This window comes from Rhinoderma darwinii, chromosome 5 (assembly GCF_050947455.1).
Source record: "Rhinoderma darwinii isolate aRhiDar2 chromosome 5, aRhiDar2.hap1, whole genome shotgun sequence".
In the NCBI taxonomy this organism is placed as follows: Eukaryota; Metazoa; Chordata; class Amphibia; order Anura; family Rhinodermatidae; genus Rhinoderma; species Rhinoderma darwinii.
Window position 1 is genome coordinate 267,253,396 of NC_134691.1, and position 13,289 is coordinate 267,266,684.

Sequence of the window (13,289 nt, forward strand, 5' to 3'; positions counted from 1 at the left end):
TCTCTGGCACGGCTTAACAGAAGACTGTGAAAATGACGATATGCTGCAATACATTAGATCTAACGATCGCTGGTTCAAGTGGGGACTAATAAATGGTGCAAAAAAAAAAGTTGAATAAAGTCTCTAGCAGTGAAAAAAAAATAAAAAAATAAAAATAATTATATATATATATATATATATATATATATATATAAAAATATATTTTTTTCATAGTACTGAAAAGTAATGTAAAAAATAAAATTAAAAAAATTGGTATCGCTGCGTCTGTAAAAGTCTGAACTGTTACAATATACCATTATTTAACTCGCACAGTGAATGCAGTTAAAAAATAAAACATTTAAGCCATCAAAATCGCACATTTTTTTTTTTTTATAAAAAAAAAAAGTGATCAAAAACGACAGCTCGTCCCGCAAAAAATAAACCCTCACACCTCTCAATCCACGGGAAAAAAAAAAAAATAAAGTTACGGATCTCGTATTTTTTTATTTTTTTTTAACAAAATGTTTTTGGGTTTTTTAAAATTACTTATATTACTATTAAAAAAACGATATCAATTTCGTATCACCGTAATCATATTGAGCCGCAGAATAAAGTTAAGTTGTCGTTTTTACTGCACAGTGAAAGCCGTAAAAACGAAAACCAAAAAAACAATGCAGGAATGACAGTTTTTCAGTTTCCCAGTACATTATACGGTACTTTAAATAGTGCCATTAGATACTACAACTCCTCCCGCAACAATAAGTCCTCACACCACTCCATTGACTGAAAGAAAAAAAAAAAAGTTATGGCTCTTTGAAGTGAAAACATTTAAAAAATGGCTCGGTCGTTAAGGGATTAATATCTGATAGCTAACTCCCGCCACCCGAGTCGATAATCTGTTTTCAAGAGGCCGCGACACTCGTACGAGCGCCACTTCCCCTTCATTCCCTACCTGCTCGTACGGTGAATCACCGACATTTGTAGCGCCGGTTCACACTATTACAGCCTTCTCCCATTCAAGTGAATGGGAGAAGGCTCTAATACTGTGAACTGCCGCTACGTGTTTGTCAGCGATTCACACGAAGAGCAGTGACAGTAAGGAAAGGGAAACAGCACTTGTACAAGCACCGCGGCCCATTAAACTGCTGATCGGTGGGGGTGTCGGGAGTCAGACCCCGATCAATCAGATATTAAGGCCCTATCCTGGGGATAAGCCATTAATTTCTTGTGACTGGACGACTGGATCTCCATTAAGATCAGTGGGTTCTCCAATCCCTGTCTTCTATGGCATCCAACATATTCCACAGATCTGTACAGAGATTGGCATCAATTCCTACCCTCAATAATCCTCACAATCTAATGTTATCCTATATCAGCACACACATATACTAGGACCAATTTCGTAGAAAGCCTGCTAACATACCAGTATGCTTTTGGAATATGAGAGGAAACTCGAGAACCCAGAGCTGATCCTCACACCTTCTCTGATAAGACCATGGCACTGTAATTTTGTGTAAAAAGCACCAAAACATCCATCAAGTGTAATACCACAGAAGTATTAAGAATACACCCTCGCAACCCTTTTCCAACTGGCACAAAACTGCATGTTGCCTGTCACGTACTCTCTGCCTGTGGCTCCCTCTGTCTCCAGGACATCTAGAGTTACTTGCTCGGGCATCGCCCGGCCTGGCGGACTAAGGCAGTCTGCAACCAATAGTAGTTCAGGAGCGTCAGGCCGATCAAAGCCTGGCTGATGTTCCTGAGCTCCGCCCTTTCCTTATTTAGTTCAGCCTGGGATAGTTGGCCTGTGTCTGCAATTAGTGTTTCCTTGCCTAGTGCTTTCCATTGTTTCAGACTCCCCTGAGCGACTTGCATTTTAACTTCGTGACCTGACCTCGGCTGGACTCCTGACTTTTCTTTGCCTTCTGGCTTTTGTTTTTTTTCCGCACTCTCCCGGTTTGAACCTGCCTGCCTGACTCCGCCTTCTGCACCCGGACTTGTCTGCGGCGCAATTGCCCTGCCTCTCCCTCCGTATACTTCCCAGGTGACCCTTTGTTATTTCGTACTGTCTCGGTCTTATCGGTTTGTCAGTTTTCACTTGTACCAGAATAGGGAACGCCTCCCAGTTGTGTGCCGTCGTTTAGGTCGGGTCGTACAAGTAGGTAGGGACAGAAGTTTGGGAAGAACAGGAACCTCACTGTTTACTGTGTATTTGTTCATGACATTGCCATTAGGAGACGCTAAGTGCACTCCATGCTGAATGTGCAGTCAGCAGTCCAATAGTAACACAAGAGAGACAGAGATAAAAGGCTTCAAATGAGACAATTCAAGACCTTATGTATAGAAAGGGGAGTGATCCAAAACTGAACCACCACTTCAGTGTGAACACTAGGACTGTACACAATGCATTTAATATTGCCTCAAAGAGAACCTGTCACCTCTCCTGACATGTCTATTTTAATAAATACTTGTATTCACCATTAAAGAATTCTGGAACATATTCGCTTAGAACTCCAAGTTGTGCCATTCCTCCTAGCAATTCTGGAGCATCTTTTCTTAGAACTCTATGTTGTCTTTCCTCTGTTATTCCTCCTAGAAATGCATGAATAAATTGACAACAGGCTGTCACCATTCCCCTTGTCAAAGAGGTGTACCGCTACGCAGTCTGAGACTGGGAACACTGATTGGATATAGTCAGGATGTGTAGGGACACCCTCCCATCTGGTAACACCCAGTTGTCAATTTATTCATACATTTCTAGGAGGTATAACAGAGGAAAGACAACAAAAAAAGAAAATAAGAAAAGATGCTCCAGAATTGTTATTTCATGGGTAATACAAGTATTTACTAAAACAGACGTGTCAGGAGAGGTGACCGGTCCTCTTTCTTAGGACCGGATAAATGCCAGATTATAAAATATTTTAGATAACTTGACATTAATAGAAAAGTATTAAAAAAAATATTTGTAAGTGTAGAAAACGCACGGGAAGAAAGTTCAAAATAAATGTTATAATTTTTTTTGTTTCATTTTTAGCAATAATAGCCTGCTCAGATTTCTGACTCTGGCCTTGTAAATTTCCCGATTTGCACGAAAGTTCTGGATTATGGGAGTTTCTGGACTATCGGGTGGCAGATTAAAGGAATTTAACAAAACATGTTTTCAATTAATTCATCATAATTAGAAGAAAATAACTTACTTCCCCCTCCAGGAATGTTTTGTTGTATAGAAACAGGCTAGATCCTTGTTCTCTCTAATTATATTCATTTTGCATGGAGACCTGAAAAAAAAAAAAAAATACAACATGTAAATTAATGTTCACAAAGGAATGTCGCAAGTGAAACAATATTAGTACAAAATAAAAATACATGTCATTTATAGAGGCGGACAACTGAATTACTCTATACAAAAGTTAGAGCAGAGCAAAAAAGTAAACTAATTCTTTCTACGGCTTTGATAGTATAGCAATGTTCCAATAATTAGTTATAGGTTTTAATTATTTTTATGTGCAAATTACTGTCCCATTGCAGTGAATGGGGGCTCCAACAGAATCACAAGTCAATAGAAAAACCGCTTCAAAAACAGCTGAAAATCAGGAGGATGTCTTCTCTGAAAACCGCTCCATAATTTTCAGCTGCTTTTACTTGTGCAGTATTTTGACACTATGAAAAACAGCTCCAAAAAAGGCCCCGTCTGAACAGAACGCCATTTTTCCCATTGTTTTCAATGGACAGATGTTTGTGGGCTTCCAGCTACCATATTTTCTGCATGTGAACATATCCAAATCAGTTCACACATTGCGTAAATACTGCAGATTTTCCGCAACGGAATTAGTTGCAGAAAACCCGCAGTAAATACAGTAGCAGCAAAGTGGATGAGAGAGAACTAATCTATTGTATTCAATGGGGAAGCAAAACACGCAACAAATAGCAGTTGTGTTTTTTTTTGCGGCAGGCTCGCAGCGATTCAATGCCAAAAAACGAAACTCCGGGGAAAATAAATCTTATATACTAACCCAGGAGTCTGTTTTTTTCCTCCAGCTGACCTCCTGGGATAACGCTTCATCCCATGTGACCGCTGCAGCCAATCATAGGCTGTTGCGGTGGTCACATAGGATGAAACATCATCCCAGGAGGCCGGTCTGGATAACGTCAGAGTACCGGCCTCCTGGGATGACTCTTCATCCCAGGTGACCACCGCTGCAGCCAATCACAGGCGGCAGTGGTCTCCTGGGATGAAACCCCCGGTTAACGCAGCAGTTTTTCGCAGCGGCCATTCCGGGCGACAAAGTGCACCACAGTTTGATGCGGTTTTCCGCCCGGAATTTCCTGCGGCGCACAGGGCGGATACGCTGCATGCTTTTACACAGCGTATCTGCCCTGTGTGAACTCAGCCTAAAGGTGAACTCACATGCTGCAGAATTAATGGAGATTATCAGTGTGGATTCTGCACCCTACATCCACAGCGATTTACAGTACAATACATGTGGATGGGGTTTGTAAAACCCCATCGACATGTAGCTGAAAAAAAATAAAATAAAAAATCAATGCAGAATTAAAGGTATACTGCAGATTTTTTAACTTGCAGCAAATCAAGTCTGTCGTTGATTTGTTGCGGATTGTCACAGCAGATTTTATTCATTTCAATGCAGAGAGTTAAAGTCGCACAGGGTCGGGACGGCGGGTAGACCACAGGCTGGGCCCCGACGCGATCAAGCTTCAGGACGTAATTTGCGGTCTAATCTGGGGTCTGCATTAATTTTAGGGTTTGGTCTGGGGTCTGTATATATTTTGGGGACCTGGATTAATTTTGGGACGTGGTCTGGGGTCTGAATTAATTTAGGGGACTGATCAGAGAAGACATCACAAGTAACTGGATTTAATTGCGGATTATTGCTGAGTATTGTATTCTGCACTGTGCTTGTTCACACTGAGGATTTTTTGCGGTGGAACCCGCCGCCGCAAAATTTCGCCTCCTATTCATTACAATAGAAGGCAGACGCTTCTTTTTCACGCTAGCTGATTTTTTTCAGCTAGCGGACAAAAGAAGCACCCTGCTCAATATTTGGGAGGTTTGGGCGGAATCCACCTGTTGAAAAGAACGGGAGTAGGAATCTTCCTGCTGACGGAAGGAATAATTCTGCAGCGGATTTTTCGGCGGGTCCGCCAAGTAAATCCACCGTGTGAACATAGCCTTAGAGTGCCGCTGTCCCTTAGTTTTAGCAGGAGTCACAGGGCAAAGACAGGACATCTTATGTTAAAATGTTACCTACCATGGTGGTACGAAGCACTGATTAGGCTATGTTCTAACCGTTTTTGGTCAATAGGACTACGATTTTTATTATTTACTAGAAGTCAATAAGCAAAGAGATCACATTTCTTGCCCACACTAGTATAATTTTTATCTAATGATATCGTAGAAGAAACATTTATGCAGGAACAATTTCTGCACATTTAATGACAGTTACACTATTGCTATTCCTTTAGATAAGTTACCCGCGTGTTTGCTATCAAAGCCTGTCCAATTTATATGTGCGCCTTAAAAATTGCTGAAATTAAGTCCAGTACTATTCTGATAAGCCTCAGTTCTAGGACTTGGCTCAAATACACAACCAAAACGGACACCATATCTTGTGATGTATTTTGCCAGTAAACTGCACTTACTGAAGGATGATAAAAACATAATAGAACATGATGGGTACGTATAGGAATAACTTGAGAAACACAGCAGGCCCAGCTATAGAAATGTCAAAAATACCACATCATCTACAAAGACAGAGGTACACTGCAGCACGGCCGATATACTGTGAGCGGAGCAATCGGCTTCAGACACTGGCCACTGCATAACATCCGGTGCTCGGAGGCAGCCGGAACAGCTGATCAGTGTGGGGTCCGGGTGTCGGACCTCCACTGATCATATACTGATGCCCTATCCTGTGGATATGTCATGAGTATGAAGAACCGCCCGGTGCTCAGAAAACCCCTTTAAGGATAGAAGCACACATTGTGGAATTTGATACAGAAAATCTAAAGATAGTTTTTAGGTGCAGTTTTGACATTTTGTTGCAGATTTTAATGTTGAGAAGTTTTAGACAGAAATGCAAGATATTAAGCGACGTGCTGCGAATTCTAAAATCTGTACCGCGGGTCAATTTACGTGCGGAAAAGTTCTTCAACGTGTAGATGAGATTACTTGTAATCTCATTCACTTTGCTGGGACAGCTTCACGCTGCTCATTTGCCACAGAAAAATCTGCATGGTAAATCCACACGTAACACGCACGTGGCCTTATGGAGTCTTCCACTTTGACAATTTCTTTTTGTTAGAAGAAGAATTTTCAGATCGGAGATCCAGACTGCAAGTGTTTATTTTGCTTGCACAGGGGAAAGAAGAATTACATGGTGTCCATTAAAACCAATGAGCTGTCCGTGTAATGCGCAGATGTGCTGGCTTCTCCAGAGACAGAAAAACTTTTTGGAGCCAATCTGCTCTGACTTACTGATCTGATTTAGGGGCTCCCATCTATTTACGCAGAATACACTAAGGGTGAACTCCCATGCTGCTGAATTACCGCGGACTTTTAGTGCATAAATCCACAGCAATTTACAGTACAATTCATGTCGATGAGGTTTTAAAAACCTCATCCACAAGTATCAGGAAACATTTTTTAATCCGTGTGAAACTGTGGGTATGCTGCAAATTTTGTTGCAAATTTTCTAGAAAATCCGCTGAGGATTTTTCCCTAAGTGTATTTTATCCTAATGAGGTTTCTATATCAGACCCCATTATTTTATTTTTTTCTGGGATTGACCATAGCTGTAATAAAGGTTCACCTATTAGGCCATCAATTTTAAAACAACAGATAATGGGTTAAAAGGGTTATCACATACATGTACGTGATAAGTGTTATAGGGAAGTATGGAGCGCACGCTCCATACACTGCAGGTGTCAGTTGTGCATTACAGCCGACACCCGGCACGAACAGCCAGGAACAGCAATTGCCTGCGAGTCAATGATTTAAGGGTATGTTCACACGGCGGGGGTCCGTAACGGCTGAAATTACGGGGATGTTTCAGCCTGAAAACATCCCCGTAATTTCAGCCGTACCGGCATGTGCAGGCGCTTGAACGCCGCGTCAATTACGGCCGTATTTAGCGCTGCTATTCATTGGAGTCAATGAATAACGGCTCTAATTACGGCCAAAGAAGTGACAGGTCACTTCTTCTACGCGGGCGTCTATTTACGCGCCGTCATTTGACAGCGGCGCGTAAATATACGCCTCGTGTGAACAGACAAACGTCTGCCCATTGCTTTCAATGGGCAGATGTTTGTCAGCGCTATTGAGGCGCTATTTTCGGGCGTAATTCGGGGCAAAAACGCCCGATTTACGTCCGTAAATAGGCCGTGTGAACATACCCTAATTGTGGTTTATTCAGCTTGTGACTATGTGATCAGAAATGTATCCTCTGAAGCGCCTGGACCACTATATGGTCACTAAATAGCAATATAAAAGTGGTACTGTACACCGTTCCCGGGCTGCGAGAGGGAGAGCACCCCAGCGCCGGGCTGCGAGAGGGAGCGCATCCCAGCCCCGGGCTGCGAGAGGGAGCGCATCCCAGCCCCGGGCTGCGAGAGGGAGCGCATCCCAGCCCCGGGCTGTGTGATATGGCGTTTGTCTTCTACTTTTATTTTTCTTCTAGTATAAATGCTGTGTTATATATTTAATGGAGTGGTGAGGAGTGTCTAATAAATATATTTGCTATTAAATAATTTCTTATTAAAAAAAAAAAACACTACAGCAATTTTTTTTTTGGTCTATGCAGTGCAGGCTAATAGAAAATAATGCAGAGTCTCCTGTGTATGCCTTGTGCATACCTTTTTGAGTAAATGTGCCATTTATGGGTTGGCTGCCATCTTTGTTCCTTCTTCCCCTCTGATAGGTTTCCCCTAATGCAGCCTACATTTCACATGAGGCTTCTGGTTTTGCAGCGATAGAGGGGGCAGAGTCTCATCACACTGCACTTTCTCTGTGTCCAATTTAAGTGCAGCAAGTGATAGATCGGTGACCTAGAACTTCTGCCCTCACACTGTGGAGTCAGTGTATTCTATGTGATGCAACTCAGCCTGTCTCCTCTGCTTCCTGCTTGTGTCAATTTTCACAGGAGGCAGCAAGTAGCAGAATCTCATAGAAAAACACTTGACTCTGCACACACAGACAGTATAGACAGGCAGTGTGAGTAACGAGAGTTGTATAACTGCAGCTAATCATTGTATGGATGCCTATTATTAGGGATGCACGATGCATCGAAACTTTGATACTGTTTCGATACCGTACACCCTCAAACGGTTCGATACCATTATTTCATGTATTTCGATACTAAGCTGTACGGCCGCACAGCTTAGTATAGTAATACATGAATGTATGAGAGTGTAATGTAATACAGCCATTGCCCCACTCCTGAGACGTGCGCGCCTGGTCAGCATGATGTGATGCGACCAACGCTGCACTAATGAGCGGCGGCACTGAAGACAGAACATGGCGGGCGCACTGCAAAACACCCCCATGTTCTGTCTTCAGTGCCTGCGCTCATTAGTGCAGCGCCGGCCACTTCACCTCATGCTGACCGTGTGCACACTTATTGTCAGGAGCGGGGCAATGGCTGTATTACACAGCCACAGCCGCAGCCCCACTCCAATGGCGGATATCGGAGAAACCTCTCATCTCCACCGCTATTCAAAGCTGACCGCAGCATTCAGGGGAAAATGAGAAGGGGAGATGCCCTGTAGATCACCTCACAGGGAAGACCTGTGACGTGATCGAGGGCCATACCATATATGAGCAGACAGCCCAGGGTCTATTGAAGGACCCCAGGGTTGTTCGGTATGTCCTAACAACTGCCTGTGTATATAGATATATGCCAGTAAATTAAAGTTTAAAAAAAATAAAGTAATGTTAAATTAAAACACACACACACACACACACACACACACACACACACACACACACACACACACTAAAAATTAAAATAAGTCTCAATACATGAAACATACACATTCGGTATAGTCGCAACCGTAAAACACATTTATAGCGTCATTCATGTTTATGCTGTTAGAGAATATAAAAAAAACGCTTTCTTTCACTTAATGTGAGGCACGAGGTATTATGAATTTTGAACCTCGATGTGCCTCACATTAATAGTAATTAATCCCATCATGTACATCACACATTAACCCAATGTTGTCCATTATGACTGAGGTACATGATGGGGTTAATTACTATTAATGTTAGGCACGTGGAGGTATAAAAAAAATTCATCACACCACGCGCCTCACATCAGAAAACTGAAGAACTTTTTTATTATTATTATTGTTGGCAAAAGTATCGTTTTGGTATCGAGTATATCGAAGTATCGATATCGAAGTCCAAATTCTGGTATCTTGACAACCCTACCTATTATATCACTGCACTCCTGCAGGTAAAGATGTAATCCTGTAGTTCACAAGAAGCCATCTACACAGGGGAGAGTAAGCATGATCTATTTTGGGGGTTAGACTGGGATCACACAACAAAGCTTCCCATAATGAAAAGGTTCAAAATGTATAGATGCAACTGAACTTGGAAGAAACAAAATGACATTGCTAGAATATTACTGGCGAGTTAGTGTGATATGTGCAAAAAAAGTGCACCTTTAAATACCTATGAAATACATAAGAAAAAATGTCTGCTGAGCAGTTTTTGCTTTGTATATATATTTTCTATATATTTTAATTTGTATGTTTTAATTAAATTTGCTTTTCAAATGTGTTTTAATTCCTTTTCATTAGCAAATAAGGTAGTTTTGAATTGCTTCTACGGGGGTTGAAAAAGCTACTCTCTTCCTCTGGAATTTATACCATTTCTGAAAATGCCACTTAAGGCCTCATGCACATGACCGTCATTTTTATAATAAAATACTGACCCATTCGTTTGTATCGGCCACAGACGCCATCCCGTATATTAACAGGGGGTGTCAGGGCCGTAGAAATGATTCGCAATTAATGGGACATGCCCTATTTTTTGCAATTACGGACGGTGCTTCTATACTTATTAGTCTGAGCACGCTCTGCAAATGCGGATGACACCTCGCAACACATCCGTGCATCATTTACGGACAGTAAATGCTGCACCGTCGTGTGCACGAGGCCTAAGCCTCCCAAGACAAAATGAAAACTACATCACATACTTTCACTAATGATATCTTAGACAAAAGGACATTGTACTAAGAGCAGACAACACAAATGTCCCACAAGCCAGAAACATTAACTACATACTGTCTACAGCCACTCCGTTAATAAGTGTACACAGGAAATTACTAATTGATAATGTCCTGGATTCTAGCACAAAGTCATTGAGACATAAGAAGACACAAACGATAGACTATTTTCTGAATAGCAAAAATGATGAAAGTAGTGGTGGGCCTTTCGACTGAATTTTTAGCGCAATTGTGTTTGCAAATTTCCTTCATTGTAATAAGCCCAGCAGATAAGTGAGCAAGAAGTTGACAGGATGGTATTTCAGCCTCCAAATGATTTCTTTCAGAGATTTGTAAAAAAAAAAAAAATAATAATTAAAAACATGACATAACTACTCCACATGTATGAATGGCTTCCAGTATTGTGATCACACTATATAAATCTACTAATGGCAATACATCATTTCTATATTATGAAAGTTTCATAATTCTAAGTAAAGCAAATCGATGAGACCCCAAATGATATCCCCTAACCCTGAAGGTTAAAAAAAAAACCTGTATAAACAACCCACAGGGTAGCGCAGCAGGTTGGACATAATTCTTTTGACATCTCCATCGGTACCACCGGTGATGAGTTATTGAACCCTCAAGCTCCATTTCCCCCTATTCCAAGGTTAATAACATCAGTTTATACTTCAGCACTGTCCGTATCATTAGTATTACACACGAACTAGCTAAAGAGAACGCTTCACACAATTTCAACTATTTTTCTTATTTTAAAGAAGTGGACAAATGAGTCCAAAGCTGTGGAAAGGATTTGTCACTTGGAAAGACTTAATCCTGACACTGTAATCTCTCAGATGGAAAATCCATTTATAAGATTCCAAAGCACCTGCTGTCTATAAACCAAGACTGAGTGAGGGTGTCACAGATACATCCCAAGCCAAGACAAAGCAACCAGAAAAACATTGCGTAGTATTTTGCAAAAGCATCCACTCCAAACAACCATCGAAGAATTACTGGTTGAAAGAGAGTGAAGAAATCGGAAAATTGTTTAAAACAGGTGGGGTGGAGAAATAGAGGTGTATGTGAGTGAAGTAAAAGTTCAAAGGGAATGTATCATTAGAAAATAACATTAGGGTTTTGTTTTGGGTTTTAAAAAAAATAAAAATAAAATAAAATTATTTTTGTTTTTCGAAAAATAAAGAAAAAGTTAACGCAGGGGGGGGAAAAAAAAACCTGAAAAATGGAAGTCGAAGGAGGAGAAGTCCAGGTAACGCAGTGCCCAAGAAGGCAGACAATTTGCATTGTGGTAGGGTAATATAAGGCTCCATGCACACGAACGTGCTTTTGTGGCCGCTATTCCCCCGAAAATCCACGGGAGAATTGCGGCCCCATTCATTTCTATGGGGCCATGCACACGACCGTAGTTTTTACGGTCCATGCATGGCCCGGGAGCCCGCACCGCAGAGAGAACAGACCTGTCTTATTACGGCCGTCTTCATTGAAAATAATGGCCGCGGCCATGTGCATGTCCCGTGATTTGCAGGTGGCTCGCGGCTGACAGTCCGCAGCCGGCCGACCCGAAAATCACGGCCGTGCACATGGCTACGGTCGTGTGCATGAGGCCTAAGAGTTCGTTTTTGGTTTTTTTAACAGTCGGTGGTATTTTTTTAATAGGACTATCCACATAAAAAACCCAACAAAAAACAGAAATATTCTAGTTTTTGCACTGGACACTTGAGCAGTCACAATAGGCCAACACTTCCTACAGCTCACTTGCCAGCTTTGCTGTTCAGACTGTGATAGGGTGACTAGAGTCATATCATTATCATTAGGGGGTGGGCTAGTGAAGGACATCTCTATTGTACTGCTGCAGGCCTACATAAGGCAGGATAGCAACACTATATAAACAGATAAGTCTCTGTATACATGTCCCCTGTTCTATGGGGGAGGGGGTTGTACGGTATTACTTCCTGAAGGCCTCCTGCACACGACCGTGCCCGAAATCACAAACCGGGGCTACGGGCAAGGCCGGCCACTGACGGCTTTGGACAGCCAACCGCATTTGCAGGCCGTGCTCCCATATAGTGTGGGAGCCCAGTCAGTAAAAAGCAAAAATTAGGACATGTCCTATCTTTTGCGGAACCTTTCTACGACACGGACACCTTCACGTAAATATACAGGAAGGCGTCCGTGGGCAATTACGGAACGTAATTACGGATGAATTTGACGGTAGTGTGCATGGGGCCGAAGACTGTATTAATCTATTAAAGGGGTTTTCCCATGAGTGACATTTGACATATCCACAGAATATGTCAGAGGTCAGATAGTTGCAGGTCCCACACCTCTCTCTAGATCAGGGCCCCCTAAAACTCGTTCTAGCTTTTTGCGCTCATGCTGACTCCCGGCCACTTCCTAATTGCATGATCTGGAGTTACGGAAACTAAGTAATGAATGGCAGTTACAAAAGCAGCGTAGCCTGCGAGCTACGCTGTTTCTGTAATTCCCGACCATGTAATCAGTAAGTGGCCAAGAGGCAGTGTGAGCACAAAAAGCTAGAACTGGGTTTTAGGTGGCCCTATTCACCTCCCCGTGTAGACAGTGGCATACAGCCCCCACCCCCCCTTGTAGACAGTGCCATACAGCCCACCCACCTCCCCTTGTAGAAAGTACTATACAGACCCTCACCTCCCCCTTGTAGACAGTGCCATTAAGTCCCCCACCTACCACTTATAGACAGCACCCCACCAAAAAAAAATAAAAAATAATAAAAAAAATTGTACTCACCTAGGCCCCATTCCCACGACGAACGGAGCTGCTCCACAAGGCAGACAACGGGATCCTTGCGTAGGACAGCGTGATCCAGTGATGTCATCACGCCGGCCTGCACAGGGATTCTGTCACTCCGCCTGATAGGCTGATAGCTCCCTGCTCTGCCATAGCGTTCAATAGTACCTGCGTCCTAAGGAAGCAGATACTATTGAATATGTAGTTGCTACCGCTTTAGCAGCCACAGGAACTGTTAGCGGCGCTACTGGGCATGGGGGCACATCCCAGCGTGGCATGGTCCTCATGCCC

The 13,289-nt window shown here is 42.4% G+C and overlaps 1 protein-coding gene across 2 annotated transcripts in view; it reads right to left on the bottom strand.

The window, feature by feature from the left end:
* Window positions 1-13,289, bottom strand: part of DNAJC13 (DnaJ heat shock protein family (Hsp40) member C13) — a 165,031-nt gene that overhangs the window by 130,175 nt on the left and 21,567 nt on the right. For both annotated transcript variants that reach the window (XR_012847729.1, XM_075827118.1), the window contains exon 2: window positions 3,177-3,257. Coding sequence is in view for 1 of the 2 variants with exons in the window: in XM_075827118.1 (XP_075683233.1) it covers window positions 3,177-3,257 (81 nt within the window). In the remaining variant the exon portion in view is untranslated. The remainder of the gene's footprint in view (window positions 1-3,176; window positions 3,258-13,289) is intronic.